At 55.9% G+C, this 17,046-nt stretch overlaps 1 protein-coding gene across 2 annotated transcripts; it reads left to right on the top strand.

Moving 5' to 3' along the window:
• The first annotated feature begins 1,142 nt into the window (after positions 1–1,142).
• YIPF5 (Yip1 domain family member 5) lies at positions 1,143–7,911 on the top strand. 2 transcript variants are annotated; one of them, XM_030283899.4, is made up of 6 exons: positions 1,143–1,286; positions 1,523–1,737; positions 2,718–2,890; positions 3,737–3,882; positions 5,917–6,098; positions 6,896–7,911. In XM_030283899.4, exons 3-6 carry the CDS (start codon positions 2,770–2,772, stop codon positions 7,056–7,058), a joined length of 612 nt encoding a protein of 203 aa, XP_030139759.3. In that variant the 5' UTR covers positions 1,143–1,286; positions 1,523–1,737; positions 2,718–2,769; the 3' UTR covers positions 7,059–7,911. The 2 variants fall into 2 exon arrangements, with proteins under 2 accessions (XP_030139759.3, XP_030139758.4); XM_030283898.4 differs by having other exon boundaries at positions 1,154–1,286; positions 1,523–1,631.
• The last annotated feature ends 9,135 nt before the right edge of the window (positions 7,912–17,046 follow it).

Here is a 17,046-nt window from a genome sequence, read left to right as displayed (position 1 = left end):
GTTCACAAGTTATGCTTTTTGTGACTTAGTGTCCAAGAGCATCCGGACGTCCATAATTCTTTGCTTTTTATTGTCTTGTAATTGTCCTAACTCTAAAATACATGAGAGGGTTAATAAAAACAAATTCTAGTTAACAGGCTTCTACAGGCTGCTAAAATCCTTTTCCCCAGCCCTGTTTATAAACAGCGAGTGACCCCAGAAGGAGCTTCTTCACGAGTGTGTTCACAGTGCCAGTCACGCTTTCCTCAGTTCCCCCGTATGCCCAGGTCCTGCAGCTTATTTGGGAGGGGTGAGCCAAAGCCGGGCTGTAACAAAACAAGAAGATTCACAGCTCGAGCAAAGCTGTTTTCGTGCGGCCACAGGAGAATGTTTCATGCGGACATAGGGAAGGGAGCGAAGGCGCTGCACAGGAGCCACACCGACCCCGTGTGGCTGAGCCGGGCCGAGAGAGGGGCCGGGCTGAGGGAGAGCCGGGCTGGGGGAGAGCCGGGCTGGGGGAGAGCCGGGCTAAGGGAGGGCTGGGCTGAGGGATGGCTGAGCTGAGGGAGGGCTGAGCTGAGGGAGAGCCGGGCTGGGGGATGGCTGAGCTGAGGGAGGGGATGAGGAAGAGTCGGGCTGGGGAATGGCTGGGCTGATGGATGGCTGAGCTGAGGGATGGCTGGGCTGGGGGAGAGCCGGGCTGGGGGATGGCTGAGCTGAGGAGGGGATGAGGGAGAGTCGGGCTGGGGAATGGCCGGGGCTGGGGGAGAGCTGGAGCTGAGGGATGGCTGAGCTGAGGGAGAGCCGAGCTGAGGGAGAGCCGGGCTGAGGAGGGGATGAGCTAAGGGATGGCTGAGCTGAGGAGGGGCCGAGGGACGGTCGGGCTGAAGGATGGCTGAGGGAGGGCCGAGCTGAGGGAGAGTCGGGGCAGATGAGCGGCTGAGGCTGAAGCTAAAGCCGGGCTGAGGCGGGGCCGGGGCTGAGGGAGGGACAGAGGGCCGAGCTGAGGGAGGGCCGGGCTCAGAATAGGCTGAGGCCGGGCTGCCGGAGGGACAGAGGGCCGGATGGAGGGAGGGACAGAGGGCCGGGCTGAGGCGGGCCCGGGGCTGAGGGAGGGACAGAGGGCCGGGGCTGCGGGAGGGACAGAGGGCCGGGCTGAGGCGGGCCCGGGGCTGAGGGAGGGCCATTGCCGGGGCCGGGGTGCGGCGCGTGCGCGGAGCGGCGCGCGGTGTCCCGGAAGCGGAGGCGCGGCCGTGACACGTCGCAGGGGCCGCGGCGGCGGGAGCGGGGCCGGGCCGGGGCCGCAGGTGGGGCCGGAGCGGCACCCCGGGAGGGAGCGGCACCCCGGGAGGGAGCGACACCGGCACCGGGACCCCGGGAGGGAGCGGCACCCCGGGAGGGAGCGGCCGGCAGCGCGGGGCACAGCCGGCGCGGGGAGCGGGGAGCGGGGCGGAGCGGCGGCCGGCGCAGCGCGAGGTCCGGGCCCGAGCCGCGCGGGGCTGGTTCGGCAGCGGCCCGAACGCGCCCCGCTGGTTTCTTGCAGAGGAGGCGATGTCCGGGTTCGACGGCTTCAACACCGACTTCTTCCAGACCAGCTACAGCATCGAGGAGCAGTCGCAGCCCTACGGCTACAGCGGGCGGCCGTACAGCAAGTAACTCGTGTGCCCTGCCCGGGATCGCATCCCGGGGCTCGGCGGGGGGAGCCCCGAGCTCAGCCCGTCCCTCCTGCCGTGGCAGGGACACCTCCCACTGCCCCAGGTGCTCCCAGCCCTGTCCAGCTGGCCTGGGACACTGCCAGGGCCTCACAGCCTGCCAGGAACAATTCCTAATTCCCAGTATCCCATCCAGCCCTGCCCTCTGGCAGGGGGAAGCCGTTCCCCTTGTCCTGGCACTCCAGGCCCATGTTCAAAGTCCCTCTCCAGCTCTCCTCTAGGCTTCCTTAGGATACTTCTGGGACAGTCTGTATCTGCGTGTCAGCCAGCTGCTGGTTTCTGGAAATGAGTCCCAGTTGTTCCGATGGAGAGCTGAACTCATTGTCTAAATGGAGACCTGAAGGAATTTTGTGTTCAGCTCTCTGCCTGCTAGATTTCAGAGCAAGTGTTAGGGAAGATTGAATGACATGTTATATGAACAGTCTTAATTATACGAGTGATCTGCATGTCCTTGGGAGAAGAAATACTGTTCTTCTGCAGCTCCATATCCAGTCACTCGCTTGGGAACTAGAAATTTGTGTTGCCTAAGTGAGCCTGCAGTGTCCTGGTGACTCTCAGGCTGCAGCAGGGAGCTGTGCTGGGTGCTCCTGGGGCAGGGGGATCCTGGCAGCCCTGTGTGAATGTCCAGCCTTGGGCTGAGGGCTTGCTCCCTCGTGTGCTCCCTGAGACGGACGGAGCAGGTCAGTGCCATCTGGGGCCTGAACAAATATGCCCCCTGTGCTGGGGCACAAGGAATTCTGCATTCCCCTTCTCTTCCCATAGTTAAAGATTTTGGAAGTGTTTCTGGAAATCTCTGTGGTTAGACTTGGGGTAGATTAGTGGCAAGAACACCTGAAGACGTATGCTTAGGGCAGAGGGTGGCTTTGGTTGGGGTTTTTTTGGAGGACCTGTGGGGTCATGTTGTGGAACTCCTTAAGCCCGAAGGAAGGGTTTGCTGTGACGTGCTGACTGGAACAAGCTTTGCCTTGCAGGAGGTGTTTGAGCAGCAGCTCTGGCTGTGCCCTAACGTGGGGTTGTGCTTTGCAGGCACTATGGAGGCTACGAGTACCCCCAGCAGGCTGGCTTTGTGCCCCCTGACATGATGCAGCAGCAGCAGCCCTACACGGGGCAGATCTACCAGCCCACACAGGGCTACACTCCAGCCTCAGCTCAGTCTTTTTATGGAAGCAACTTTGAGGATGAGCCTCCACTGTTAGAAGGTATAACTTTGCTAAAGTGGCCTAAATCCAGAACTCCTCCTAGTTTGGGGGTAAGTTGGTAGCAGTGTGTGGATTCCCTGCTGCTGGGAGTGCTCAGTGTGTTTGAAATTCTCATTGATCATTTTTTTAACCTGTATTTTGGCATGTGAAATCCTTGTTCTGGTGTGAACTGCAGTTGGAAATTTGTGCTTTCTTACTTCACACCAGCTGCTCCGTGGCAGTTAAATCAGTTAACTGAGAGACCTGACTTCATGGCAAAACACTTAATATTGCTCATGTTGCAAATAATAATTGTACCTGCCCACTTTGTAAAATAACTGCCTGCGGGTGCTGCGAGTTGATTCGTGGTTGGAACGGGAATGTTTCATTGCTAACAAGGAATGCTAAACACTGCAGAAATGCCTGTGTGGAGTACAGCCTGTGCAGAGTGCCAGGCTGGATATTCAGCTAAGTCTGGCTTGCTGGGGTCAGTTTCCAGCTTATTTCTGTTATTTTTCAGTTCCAAGCAACTGAATCAACTGTCACTCACAGAGTGGAGAGACAGGCATCTGTCACACCTGTCACCTGTCCCCAGGCATGACGCCTTCCACCCCCTGGGCTTTTTTATTAATTACTTTATTTATGGAAAGGACCCATAACTCTGTGCTTGGGCTCTTCCCTGGTCCTTCAGAAACCACCTGGGCCTGGGAATGTGTGGAGGCAGCAGGAGGAAACAGGAGGGCTCAAGTTCCTGGTGCCCACTGTGGATCTGGGGGAGGTGGGAAGTGGAGAGAAGCAGGGAAGAGGGGGGGAGCCAGGAAGGGAAGAAATGAAATCCAATGAAATCTATGTTCTGTTCACTTTCAGAATTGGGGATTAATTTCGACCACATCTGGCAGAAAACACTAACGGTGCTGCACCCCCTGAAGGTGGCCGATGGCACCATCATGAACGAGACGGACCTGGCCGGGCCCATGGTGTTCTGCCTGGCCTTTGGGGCCACCCTGCTGCTGGTGAGGCACTGCCAGGGGGCTGCTGGGCACGGCTGGGCTGGGAACACACGGGCTGCAGGGTCACTGCAGGGTTCCTGCAGCTCTGGGCACGGGGGCCAGCAAAGCTCGTCCTTTCCGTGGGTGTCCTGAGTGGGAAGGGACCCCAGGGAGACCAGAGGCAGCTCCTCACCCTGCACAGCACAGAAACGTGTGTGTGCATGGGAGAGGTGCTGGGCCTCTCACACTGCTGGCATGGACGAGCTCTGGCACTCCAGGTGGGGCTTGGGTGTCAGCTCGCTCTGGGGCACACTGCTTCACACTGTTTGTGTTGCTCACGGGCCTGGCACTGCTGGAGCCTGGCCACTTCTTCTAACTGAGCTTAACTGGGATCATTGTGCTTTAATGGCTCATGATGACAGCACTGTTCCTTGGCATTGAAAGCTTCAGGGGGTTTAATCTGTTTTAGCTTTAAATGCTTCAGGCACTGCTTGTCATTTCTGCCTAAAATTTCACGTTGTTTTGACAGTTAAAACACACTTTGGTACCAAGGGGCCTTCAAGCCTACTTTAATAAGTAACTTTTATTTATGGAAAGTAGGCCAGTCACATTAATGAACATGTTTATAATATATACATTTGAATTTGCTTTTCCTAAAAATTTAATTCTCCTGTTTGCTCTTTAAAAAAATCCATGGAATGTGGTGAAAGGAAGTGGGCTGAGCATGGCACAGAGGTTGCAGCAGGTGTGATTGGTTCCTGTGCTGCCTGGGGAGCAGGAGAGCTGGGTCTAAGCACATCCAGTTTGGAAGGTGTTGGAGGGGACACCCTGGAAGCTGCCCAGCCCCGTGCCCTGCACGGGTGCCTTGGGCAGCTGCTGGAGAGGGAGCAGCAGTCTCAGCGTGGGAAAACCAGGAGATGGCCTGAATACATGGACATAACCCACATGTGCTTCCCCTGTGCTTGTGAGCAAGCAAAGTTTGGGTTTGGCTTTTTAAAATCTCCCTCAGCTAATCCAGAGCTCAGCCTCAGCTGTTCCTGGGATTTTTTTTTAATAGTTTTCCTTGTGCTATAACTTTGTACATTCTACCACAAATTAAAGGACTTCAGCTCTGGGTTTGTCAAGAACTTCCTGAATTACAGTTTTTTTGTCTTTACACCTATTTCTGTAAAGATCATTATTGCAAGTAATCAATCAGCATGAGAAGTCCTTGATTAAACCCTAAACAGTTCCTGGGCTGAGATCAGAGAAGAACAATCAGATTAGAACTTGTCCATTAGGATCCACAGAATCAGGAGGAATTCCAGGCTCCTGGAGCATGAGGTGTCCTGGGACTCTGGGGGGAAACACTCTGTGTGGGATGGGAGTGAGGGAGCTGGGGCTGGGGACAGTGCCTGTGTCCACCCCTGCTGTGTTCCAGGGTGGGTAGATGTGCTCCCTGTGCTGGATCCATCCTGACCCCAATCCTGTGCTGGATCCATCCTGACCCCAGTCCTGTGCTGGATCCATCCTGACCCCAGTCCTGTGCTGGATCCATCCTGACCCCAGTCCTGTGCTGGATCCATCCTGACCCCAGTCCTGACTCCATCCTGTGCTGGATCCATCCTGACCCCAATCCTCTGCTGGATCCATCCTGTGTTGGACCCATCCTGACCCCAGTTCTGACTCCATTCTGTGCTGGATCCATCCTGACTCCATCCTGTGCTGGATCCATCCTGACCCCAGTCCTGACTCCATCCTGTGCTGGATCCATCCTGACTCCATTCCGTGCTGGATCCATCCTGACTCCATCCTGTGCTGGATCCATCCTGACTCCATCCTGTGCTGGATCCATCCTGACCCCAGTCCTGACTCCATCCCGTGTTGGTTCCATCCCGACCCCATCCTGACCCCATCCCGTGCTGGTTCCATCCTGTGCTGGTTCCATCCTGACCCCCATCCCGACCCCATCCTGGTTCCATCCCGTGCTGGTTCCATCCCATCCTGGTTCCATGCTGACCCCATCCCATGTTGGTTCCATCCCAACCCCGTGCTGACCCCTGGTGTCCCCGGCTGCAGGCTGGCAAGATCCAGTTCGGGTACGTGTACGGGATCAGCGCCATCGGCTGCCTGGGCATGTTCTGCCTGCTGAACCTGATGAGCATGACCGGCGTGTCCTTCGGCTGCGTGGCCAGCGTGCTGGGCTACTGCCTGCTGCCCATGATCCTGCTCTCCTCCTTCGCCGTCCTCTTCTCGCTGCAGTAAGTGCTGCCCTCGCCCCTCGGGCACACCTTCCTCCTGCCGTGGGAGGGAATCCCCGAGGGGAGCTCCCACCTTCAGTGCTGCAGCTCTGGGGCATCTCCACGTAGGGCAAGAATTCATTATCAATGGCTTCAGGTGTTTTCTGGGGGAAAGGGGGGAATCCTGCTTTACCTCATTAAACAGCTTTTGAATACATAGGCTCCAGGAGCAATCTCAGGCTTGTTTTCAGCCAGCTCTGAATCTGACAGGTCTCAGCACCTGTAAAGTCTGAAAGTAATTGTTATTGAAGACACAAATTAGGATTTTACAAATGCGAGAAAATAAAGATGATTCCTTTTGGCTCTGTGAATTTAGGGACTGAAAAGAAACAGCTTGGTAAAAATTCTTTTACTCTTTTACTCACTGCTTTGAAATTTTCATATGCATAATTTTGAGGAGCTTTTCTACCATCATAATTGACTGACATTGTTCTAAAATTCTAGAATCCCCGAATGGTTTGGGTTGGAAAAGCCCACCCAGTGCCACCCCTGCCATGGCAGGGACACCTCCCACTGTCCCAGGTGCTCCAAGCCCTGTCCAGCCTGGCCTTGGGCACTGCCAGGGATCCAGGGACAGCCACAGCTGCTCTGGGCACCTGTGCCAGAGCTTCCCCAGTGCTTTCAGTGGGAATATTTCACTTAATGCCAAATGCTGAAATTGGTGCCAGAGCCTGCGAAGGTGTTGGATGAGTCCAGGTGTGACTCCTGTAGGTGGATACCCACAGGGCTCAGGAGTTCTGTTCTCTCTGCCTCTCCAGGGGGACGCTGGGGATCATTCTCACGGCTGGAATTATTGGCTGGTGCAGCTTTTCCGCTTCCAAGATCTTTATCTCTGCCTTAGCCATGGAGGGCCAGCAGCTGCTCGTGGCCTACCCCTGCGCGCTGCTGTACGGAGTCTTCGCCCTCATCTCCGTCTTCTGAACTGACTCTGGGGGCCAGGGGGAGAATCCCAGCTTGGAACATGGACTTGGACCAGAAACAGCTGCAAACAACTGTCTCGTGTTGCTATCATGAAACTTAGACCTGTTTGAATCACCTGGAACAATGGAAATGTCTCGTGTTCACTTTTTTAGGACCTTGAATACTGTTTTCAATGACCTGGGGAGTTCAGAGCTTTAATACGTGTTCATGCTTATCAAGTTCCTGTGATTTCTTTCCCATTCCTAGATATTTAGAAAAAGTAACTTTCGGTTGTGATTTTCATTCATTTTGTTTTGTTTTGTTGGGGAGGGCGAAGGGTTGCAGCTACAAATTGGTAGATTTTTATCCAAACAGTTAAAGAAGCTGCCGTGAATTTGGGGGACTTTGGATAAATCTGCAGGAAAGAGGAACCTGTTTCCTGACCCCTCTCACCAAAAATGCACAAATGAACAAAAGTAATTAGAGTATTTCCTGTATTGTAGCCAATATCTTCCTAAGCTCTCCAGTCTCAATTATTTGTCCATTTGCTGTGAGAGTATTTCAGGATTTGAGATACTTAAATTATGATGTAGAAAACAGATGCTTAAAAGTGAAAAGGTATCTGAGATTCTGTCACACTTGAAACATGACCACATTGGAGTGTCTGTAGCTTTATGTTAACTGGGGTTTCTGAAAGATGTGGGCAGAGGTTCCTTCCCTCATGGTGCACATTCTGCTGGATGGGTGAAGAGGAATCTCTCTCACAGTGCTTCCAAGGAAAACACCATTTGGAAAACGTTATGCTTGTCAGTATTGTAGTTATTGTAAAATAATTTAAGGCATATTGATTAAATTTTCCTTAAATTTTGAAAAAGGTGCTTGATTTTCCTAACCTTTATTTTTGATGTTCAGTTACTAAAATAGAAACTTTCATGTTGAAACAAAATCACATTTAAAAGTGAATTCATTGGGTGGATTTGGTGTTTGCTACAGTGAGTGAAGAGCAGGAGGGAGTCCTGTCCTGTGTCTGTGCAGATCAATAGCATTGATTGCCAGTGATTTAAATTAACACAGTTCTAGGACGCAGAAGAGCTCCCTCAGCTGCTTGAGCAAGGTTCTAACACTAATACTGTACTTTGGGAACAGCTAATTCAGCTTGTCCTGCACATCCAGAGGGGAACTTGTTAAGGCCTTGCAGTGGTTCCATCGGCACCTTCCAGGGTGATCACCTGGGCGTTCAAATACTGTAAGTGATGTTTTCTTTCACCACAGCATGAGCAAACTTCAGTGCACGGGAAGAACAGCTCGGTGTTGCCCTGGCCGTAGAGCTGCTGAATTTGGAGAAACCATAGGAAAAGGGATTGATTTAGATTCAAATGCTTACAAAGCAGTGGAGGACACTGCACGTCCTGCTCCAGCAGCGAGGGTTGGGCCTGGAGTTTCCTCTGCACAGAATTCAGCAGTTTGTAACTGAATTTCCAAGTGGTCTCTGGGGAGCAGAGAGAAGCAGATGAGAGCAGGAGGTCAAACACTTGACTTCATGGAGGACTTGATAAAAACCAGTGTTATGTCTAGAGTGGTTGTCTTAAAGATCCCAAACTTCTGCCTCAGTAATTAATGTGATTGCCTTGACTCTTTATTGCCTTTCCAAAATCAATCCCATCGATTTTCTGTAATGAAGTTTTGTCCTAGTTCTTGCTTCAATTTGAGCTACATTTCAGATGATTCAATCTCCCCCTCCCATGGAATGTCAGGACTGGAGGCTGTAGTTCTGTACTCCCACATTTGCCTTTCTCAATTAGGACTTTTCTTTCCATGTCTGAACTTTCCCCACTTCCCCCACCTTCTCACCTGGGTTCAGACGCAGTGCCAGCACCACTCTGTCCTGCTTTGGCTTTGTGCTGCTCAGCTTAAAGCACTCCAACAAACGCTGCAGTTCCTTTTCAAACCCACTTTTCTTACTCCGCCAGTCTTCAAATGCTGCCCTGCCCTGCCAGAGCTGCGAGTTCCCTTTCCCAGTTTGTCCAGGCTGCTGCTGATGTGACAGTGGCTCTGGTTTTCAGGTCCCCTGTGCTGTGAGGCAGCTGCTGCCCCGCTTCTGTTCCCATACCAGGGAATTCCAGTGCCAGCCCCGTGTTTCCATGTGCCACCCACCCTGTGGGTCTGGGGCAGCCCGAGGCTGCGGGGATGGCTCTGGAAGGCTGAGCTGGGCTGAGCTGGAGCTGTGCCCGGGGCCAGGGCTGGGCTGGCACAGCCACCGCAGCCCGGCTGCTGCCCGGACACGGGGGCCAAGGCAGAGCGCTGCCCCGAGCCCCCCGAGCCCCCCGTGTCCCCCTTGTTCCCCGAGCCCCCTGTGTCCCCCGAGCCCCCCGTGTCCCCCGAGCCCCCCGTGTCCCCCGTGTCCCCCGTGTCCCCCGTGTCCCCCGTGTTCCCCGAGCCCCCCGAGCCCCCCGTGTCCCCCCAGCCCCTCGTGTCTCCCGAGCCCCCCGTGTCCCCCGAGCCCCCCGTGTCCCCCCAGCCCCCCGTGTCCCCCGAGCCCCCCGTGTCCCCCCAGCCCCCCGTGTCCCCCGAGCCCCCCGTGTCCCCTGAGCCCCCCGAGCCCCCCGTGTCCCCTGAGCCCCCCGTGCCCCCCGAGCCCCCCGTGTCCCCCGAGCCCCCCGAGCCCCCCGTGTCCCCCCGAGCCCCCCGTGTCCCCCCGTGTCCCCCGAGCCCCCTGAGCCCCCCGAGCCCCCCGAGCCCCCCGAGCCCCCCGTGTCCCCCTTGTTCCCCGAGCCCCCCGAGCCCCCCGTGTCCCCCGAGCCCCCCGAGCCCCCCGTGTCCCCCGTGTCCCCCTTGTCCCCCGAGCCCCCCGAGCCCCCCGGCTGCCGCAGGGCCGGGCTGCCGCTGTTCGCAGCCTCTCCGCTGGGTGGGTGTGCAGCACTCCCGATGAGCTCCGGAGCAGCGCCGGGGAAAACCCTCCGGACCGAGCCCCGGCTGTGCCCGACCCCACCCTGTCCCCAGCCCGGGCATTCCCTGGGCACCTCCGGCGATGGGGACACAAACCTCCCTGGCAGGGTTTAAGCACCTTCTCCTCGCAGAAATTCTGCTGGATCCGGGTCCGTGTGTACGAACTGCCCGGATCCTTCCAGCCGCGATGGGGATGCTGCGGGGCCGGATCCCTCCTGGGAATGGGGATGCTGCGGGGCCGGATCCCTCCTGGGAATGGGGATGCTGCGGGGCCCGGATCCCTCCTGGGAATGGGGATGCTGCGGGGCCCGGATCCCTCCTGGGAATGGGGATGCTGCGGGGCCCGGATCCCTTCCAGCCGCGGTGGGGATGCTGCGGGGCCCGGATCCCTTCTGGGAATGGGATCCTTGGCTGTGTCTCATTCCTTGGGTGGTAGGGAATAGTTCTGAGGGGATTTCAGCACCGACAGTCAGAATGCATCGACGCATTCACATGTCTGCACAGTCAACATGACAATTCTAACACCATGGGGTAGTTTATTTCCATTCATTTATTTAATTATCTGCTTTAAACATCAAAGTCTGTGTGGGGGTTTTGTTGGTTTTAATTGCATGGGCCTCTCCTAATTTCACTTCTTCATCCCTGGTGATTTCCCTGTCATTGCTGGATATGCCATCAGAATTAAGTTTCCAGTGTGCATATTGACAAAAAAGAAGATAATAATTACAATAATTACAAATGATTGATCAGTGCAATCACTGATCATTGGATTAATTCTTCCCTCCTTCCCACCACTGTTAGTTCAGAATAAATTTGCAGCAATCAAGAGATCTTCACTCGTGTGCTGATGATCTTCATGTTCTGCCTGAGCTTTAATTGAGCTTAAAAGGCCTAATTCTGCCTCAAATCTATTCTTAGTGTTGTTCCAGACCTGAATGTAGAGTTTGAATTGGAAGATGTTCCTCCTGCCTGCATCCAGCCGGGATCAGTTCCCCACCCAGTTGGAGATGCCACTAACCAGCCCCATTCCCCCATTCCCCATTCCCGGCAGGGTGGCTGTGCTGGATGGAGCTGATGGATGAAGGGGATTGCATCCCCACTCCTCAGATCCACTGCAAGGCTCAGGGGCTGGCAGGGGGTGCCAGGAGGAAATACAGCCCCAGGGCTGGGGCCTGGGGAGAACTCAGCAGCGCAGGGAGCTGTGGGGTCACCCCGAGCACAGAGCCGAGCGGGGTTTGCCTTCAGCTCCCTCCGGGCTTCTGCCTCTGCACGTTCCCCGCTCGCTCCCCGGGCTGCTGAGCAGTGATGGGGTGACCACGGACTCCCTTTCTTGGGCCTTCATTTCATGTTTTCAAACAAACACAGGCACGGTTCTGGGCGCTGGAGGAAAGGCAGCGAAGCTGAGGTTGGACCTGCAAAGTGCTGGCAGCAGCGAGATAACACCCATTAAAGCCATCAGGCTGGAGCTCTGAAACCTCGGCAGTTCACCCAGTAATTTGTCTGGAAGGCTGTTCCGAGGGAGCTTTTTCCATGGAAACCTGCAGTGTGATCCCCCAAACAACTCGGTGCGCTCAGCTCGTGTTTCGATCCCAGCCAGCTCTGTTGGCCTGGTTGCCATGGCCCCGTTTTCTCTGCAGACCCTGTGGGACGGAGCCCAAAGAGAGCTGGGCACGGGCTGTGCCCGTTCCGTGGGGAAGGAGCTGGGCAGGAATGGGCTGGAGGGGCAGAAACGCTGCCAGCCCCTGCCCAGCCCCTGCCCAGCCACTGCCCAGTCCCTGCCCAGCCCCTGCCCAGTCCCTGCCCAGCCACTGCCCAGCCTGTCCCTGTCCCTGCCCAGCCCCTGCCCAGTCCCTGCCCAGTCCCTGCCCAGCCCCTGCCCATCCCCTGCCCAGTCCCTGCCCTGCCACTGCCGAGTCCCTGCCCAGCCCCTGCCCAGTCCCTGCCCAGCCTGTCCCCAGCCCCTGTCCTGCCCCTGGGCACTGACACCTCTCCCTGCAGAGCAGCTGACAGAGGTGTTGGTTAGTTTTTGTGATTTCTGCATGGCAGAGGGGGACTGGGGCACAGAGAAGGGGATGTTTGTTGGGAGGTCACTGAGCAGGACCCTGCCCAGGCCCCAGGACTGCTGGGCAGACAGCCCCAGCACAGCAGGGTTTACCTGTTCACCTTCTGCTCACCAACCCTGCTATCAGCAATTCACCTGCATCATTCTCTGCACCACCAATCTCTGGCTGCTTTTGCATTGCCGTGCTTCTCGATACTTCTCACTGCTTCCAGGCTGGACTTCAGCACATCTCCAGAGGGTTCTGCTGGTCAGGCACCGATCGGGAGGGCAGATGTGCACAGATGTGTAACTCCAGGCTTTACAGACGGGCTCCACCCCCCCTTAAAGCATCATGCCAGCTGGGGCACCCTGTGCCCGGGAAAGGGACCCCTGTGGGGCAGGGACAGCTCTGGGGGCACTGGGGGGACGGGCAGGACCCCGAGCCCTCAGGGGGCTGCAGGGGCAGCAGTGCCCGGCCAGGGGCAGCAGTGCCCGGCCAGGGGCAGCAGAGCTGGGCACGGGGCAGCAGAGCCGGGCACAGAGTAGCCGGACCCGGAGGGCACAGGCGGGCACGGAGCAGCCGGCTCGGAGGGCAGCGCTGGGTGCCACTAGATGGCAAGCGGCACATTCCGATGGGCGAGTCCCGGCCCGAGTGTGCTGCGGGACCCTGCGGGACAATGTGGGATGCTGTGGGATGCTGTGGGACGTTGTAGGATGCTGTGCGGTGCTGTGGGATCTTGCAGGATGTTGTAGGATGCAGTGGGACGCTGTGGGATAATGTGGGGTGCTGTGGGGTGCTGTGGGATGCTGTGGGATGCAGTGGGATGCTGTGGGATGCAGTGGGGTGCTGTGGGATGTTGTAGGATGCAGTGGGATGTTGTAGGATGCTGTGGGGTGTCCAGAGGGTCACCGGGGGGCCCAGAGGGTCACTGGGGTGCCCAGAAAGTCACTGGGGTGCCCAGAGGGTCACCGGGGTCCCCAGAGGGTCACTGGGGTGCCCAGAGGGTCACTGGGGTCCCATTCCAGAGCCAGCTCGGTGCCACCCGGGGTGCAGCCCCGGGGCATGGGGCACGTGTGCCCCCAGCTCCTCGTCCTCCCCACAGAAGCTCCAAGTCCTCTGCAGCCCTGCTAGAAAAGCCAGAAGGGGCTGGGGAAGATAACGGGTCCTGGCCAACGCCACTTCCCTGAGCAGGGAAAAGTTCCTGGCTGTTCCAGTGACCTCCACAGTCATTTAACCAGCTACACTTAATTATGCTGAGTAATATAAAAAATTCCTTATATTCTGCAAGCAAATGCCTCCTTGGTCGATGGAAAACAGAAATCCAGCGGAGCAGGAAAATGCCTGTGCCTGACAGTGCTGCCTTATAATCTATTTTTAACTGAATTTCTCCCTCTCCTTTGTAAAGAAATAACACTCCTTCATTGCCTCGGGCCATAATTAATGTGCCGTAACTCAAGTCCAAGAGACATCTAAAAGCAGACTTTAAACAGAGCATTAGCTTTCAAGCAGAGCAAATAATTTTGGAGAAAACAGTGTTTTCTATACTTAAAACCTTTCCCCCTGGTTTCCATGAAAGCCCTTCAGCTGCTCAGCCAGGGAAGGAGCTTCCCCAGCCCTGTGCTGGTCTGAGCACGGCCCTCCCCAGGGGCTGGGGGTGCCCAGGGCCAGAGCAGCCTGTGGCACTGGGGTTTTGCACTCCAAACGCTGCCCGTGGGGCATTTCTGTGCCCCTTAGGCAGGGGCAGCTCTGGGGCAGCCCCACAGCAGCTCGGGGATTCTCTCTGCATTTGGTGCTGTGACCCACCTGTGCTTGGTGTGGCTCTGCCCCTGTGCAGTGCAGGAGATGTTGCCCCATCCAGAACACTTTCCAGGAGTAAATTCGGTGTTAGACGTGCAGAAAAGGACAGGAGACGTTTATTGACAGCTGGGGGAGGGAAAGGGACCCAAGGGGAGCAGGCTCCATCCATGCCCTAACTGACAGCAGTGCTTGGAAAGCTGCACCATTCCTGCCCACCCCGTGTTTTCCTTGGCCATTTTCTTGGCTGAATCCCAACTGGCTGTTGGATAAAATCCTGGTTTTTACGTCCATGGAGGTTTGCAGTGCTTGGGTGTTGGGTTTGCCCTTTTCTGTTGCCGGTTTGGTTTTTAACCGTTTGCCTGGATTGCTGCAATTCTCCAGGCTGGCATTCCCAACCCTGGATTTCTGGGCTAGGAATTGGTACAGCACCAAATGGAGCTTGGCAGGAATTCCCCCCCTAAACCAGAGTGCATCAGCCTCCCTCCCTCCCTTCCTCCCAGAGCAGGAGCAGCAGCCGAGGCAGGCTCGGGGCTGGAGGGGTCAGGGGCAGAGAACAGCAGCATCATCCCAGGGCTGGAGGGGGAGGCAGAGCAGGGCTGTGCCTGCCCCTGAGGAGCAGCAGGGCAGGGCTGGGTGCTGAACTGTGTTCCAGAGGCTTTCCCGGGGGGCTGAGAGCAGGGACTGAGCCTGCAGCACACAGATTCCCTGACAGAGAGCAGAGATCCGGGAGGAGCATCCCCAATAACAACAGCAGCCCTCTGTGAGCAGAGCCAGGCACCCAAACCTTCCTTCCTCTCCCTGGGCTCCAGGCTGCCAGGTGGGGTCTGGGGGTGTTGCAGCCGGTGCCCCCCGTGCCCCACACATGCCAGGGCACAGCCAGCCTGCCTGGAGTGCAGCTGCCAGCACTGCTGGCCGGCACGCTGCTGAAATTAAGGACAAATAGGCAGGAGTACATTTTGTGCATGTAGTCTCTGCTGTTGACTCAATATTTCAGCTAAACATATTTACCTGAATATTCATAGTCACTTAGAGTGGCTGCATCTCCTGAGCTCAGCTAATCATTTAAATTCTGGTAATGGAGCTGCTTCTCTCCAGCCCCAGTGCTGCTTGTTGGGTACCCACAGCTTCCAAAAACCCCAAAGCAGCAGCAACAGCACGCCTGACACGGGCCCAGCAGCCTGCCTGAGCTTTCCCTTCCCTGTGGAGGTCCCAGATCCCACCTGAAGCTCAGAAGTCCCACGAGGGTCAGGTCAGGAGCCCCGGGCAGCGGGAGCTTGGGGGAGGCACAGGGCAGAACTGGGCATGGAGTTGGAGATGAAAAACAAACACAGATCAAAGTCACTGAGCTTCTCCAGGTCTGCATTAAGGAAACTGAGGAGGAGGAGGAGGCTGTGGTCAGGTGGGTCTTGGTCTCTTCTCCAAGGCCAGCAGGGACAGGACGTGAGGGAACAGCCTCAAGCTGGGCTCAGGGTGGGCATCAGCAGGAATTTCCCCATGGAAAGGGGGGTCAGGGTGGATATCAGCAGGAATTTCCCCATGGAAAGGTGCTCAGGGTGGGCATCAGCAGGAATTTCTCCATGGAAAGGGTGCTCAGGGTGGATATCAGCAGGAATTTCCCCATGGAAAGGTGCTCAGGGTGGACATCAGCAGGAATTTCCCCATGGAAAGGGTGCTCAGGCCATGGAACTGCCCAGGGAGGTTTGGATCCCCATCCCTGGGGTGTCCCAGGAAGGGCTGGAGGTGGCACTGGGTGCTCTGGGCTGGGGACAGGGTGGGGATGGGGCACAGGGTGGGTGTGGTGATGGTCCTGGAGCTGTTTTCCAGGCTCAGGGATCCTGGGATGCTGCAGTGTGCCTCGAGGCACAGCTCTGAGGGGACTCAGAGCCCTGTGCCCTGCTGGTCCCTGGGTGACAGCCCCTGTGTGTGCCCGCAGGGGTGGCACGTGCAGCCCTCACTCACTGCTGTGTGCCCTTTGTGCTGTACAGATAAAGGAAATCCATGAGACATCCACATGAAAACTGGGATTGGGATATAACTGGGATTGGGATATAACTGGGATTGGGATATAACTGGGATTGGGATAATAACTGGGATTGGGATGTAACTGGGATTGGGATGTAACTGGGACTGGGATAATAACTGGGACTGGGATATAACTGGGATTGGGATGTAACTGGGATTGGGATATAACTGGATGTGGGGAGGGGAAAGGGAGCACATTTCCTCTCCAGGCCATCCATTGGCATGGATCACTTGTGTACCAGGCATTGGATTCTTCCTGCCCAGGCTGTCCTGCAAAGGCAGATTTCCCTGGCTCAGAACAGGGACTTCCAGGTGTGTGCCCTGGATTTCCTAGAATTTTAAAACCAAGGCTGATGAGCTGTCAAATAAACAATAATGCTGCTGTTTTAAACCTCTGTTCAGTGCTTGAATAGGGGCTGATTTCCACTGGTGCTGCTGGCTCCAATCATCCCAGCTGGACCTCAGGCCCTCCCAAACCTCAAAATTAGAGATAAAATTTCATTCTTCCATCTATAGTGAAAAGCTGTGAAAATCTTTGTGATTCCTATCACTAATGACACTTTCACTATCGGATTTTTTACTTTTTATATAGCTGGGGAGTTCATTTTTAAATCCTTGCTTTTTCTATAGTTTAATTGCAGCAATTGCAGAGGAAAATCGAGTTGTAGTCGATAGCAGAGCGCTTCAGAGCAGTGCAGAGAGGAACAGAGCCTGTGTGCCCCGAGGGCAGCTCTGCCAGGGCTGGCTCAGCCTCGGGCACTGCCAGGGTGGCCAGGCTGGGCTCAGGGTGAGGGCAGAGCCCCCAGACCCACCAGAGCCCCCCAGACCCACCAGATTTCTGCTGCTGGGCCCCAGCCCAGGCTGGCAGTGCCAGCTGTAGGTGAGCTGCAGGGGTGCAGGAGGCTTCACTCAGCACGACTGCAAAATAATCACATCCAAAAAAGCTTGATGGACTTGCATGTATGAATTTATTGGCAGTGATTTGCATTTTTCCTCATTAAGGGCTGATTATTCTGATAATAAAGAATAAACTTTGCCATCGAGCATCTCAAGGCTGAACAGTCCTTAATTAAAGATGATAATTGGCTCAGAAGCAGGTGAATGTTATTGCCTATCACAGGAGTGCAGGCTGGGGCTGAAGAGCACACGAAGCTGGTTTCTGGGCTGGGCTGGGTCCGGGCTGGAGGGGCTGTCAGTCCATC

The sequence above is a fragment of the Taeniopygia guttata genome, chromosome 13, assembly GCF_048771995.1.
Source record: "Taeniopygia guttata chromosome 13, bTaeGut7.mat, whole genome shotgun sequence".
In the NCBI taxonomy this organism is placed as follows: Eukaryota; Metazoa; Chordata; class Aves; order Passeriformes; family Estrildidae; genus Taeniopygia; species Taeniopygia guttata.
Note: the sequence above shows the minus strand (reverse complement) of the source record. Positions and strands in the feature narration are given on the sequence as shown.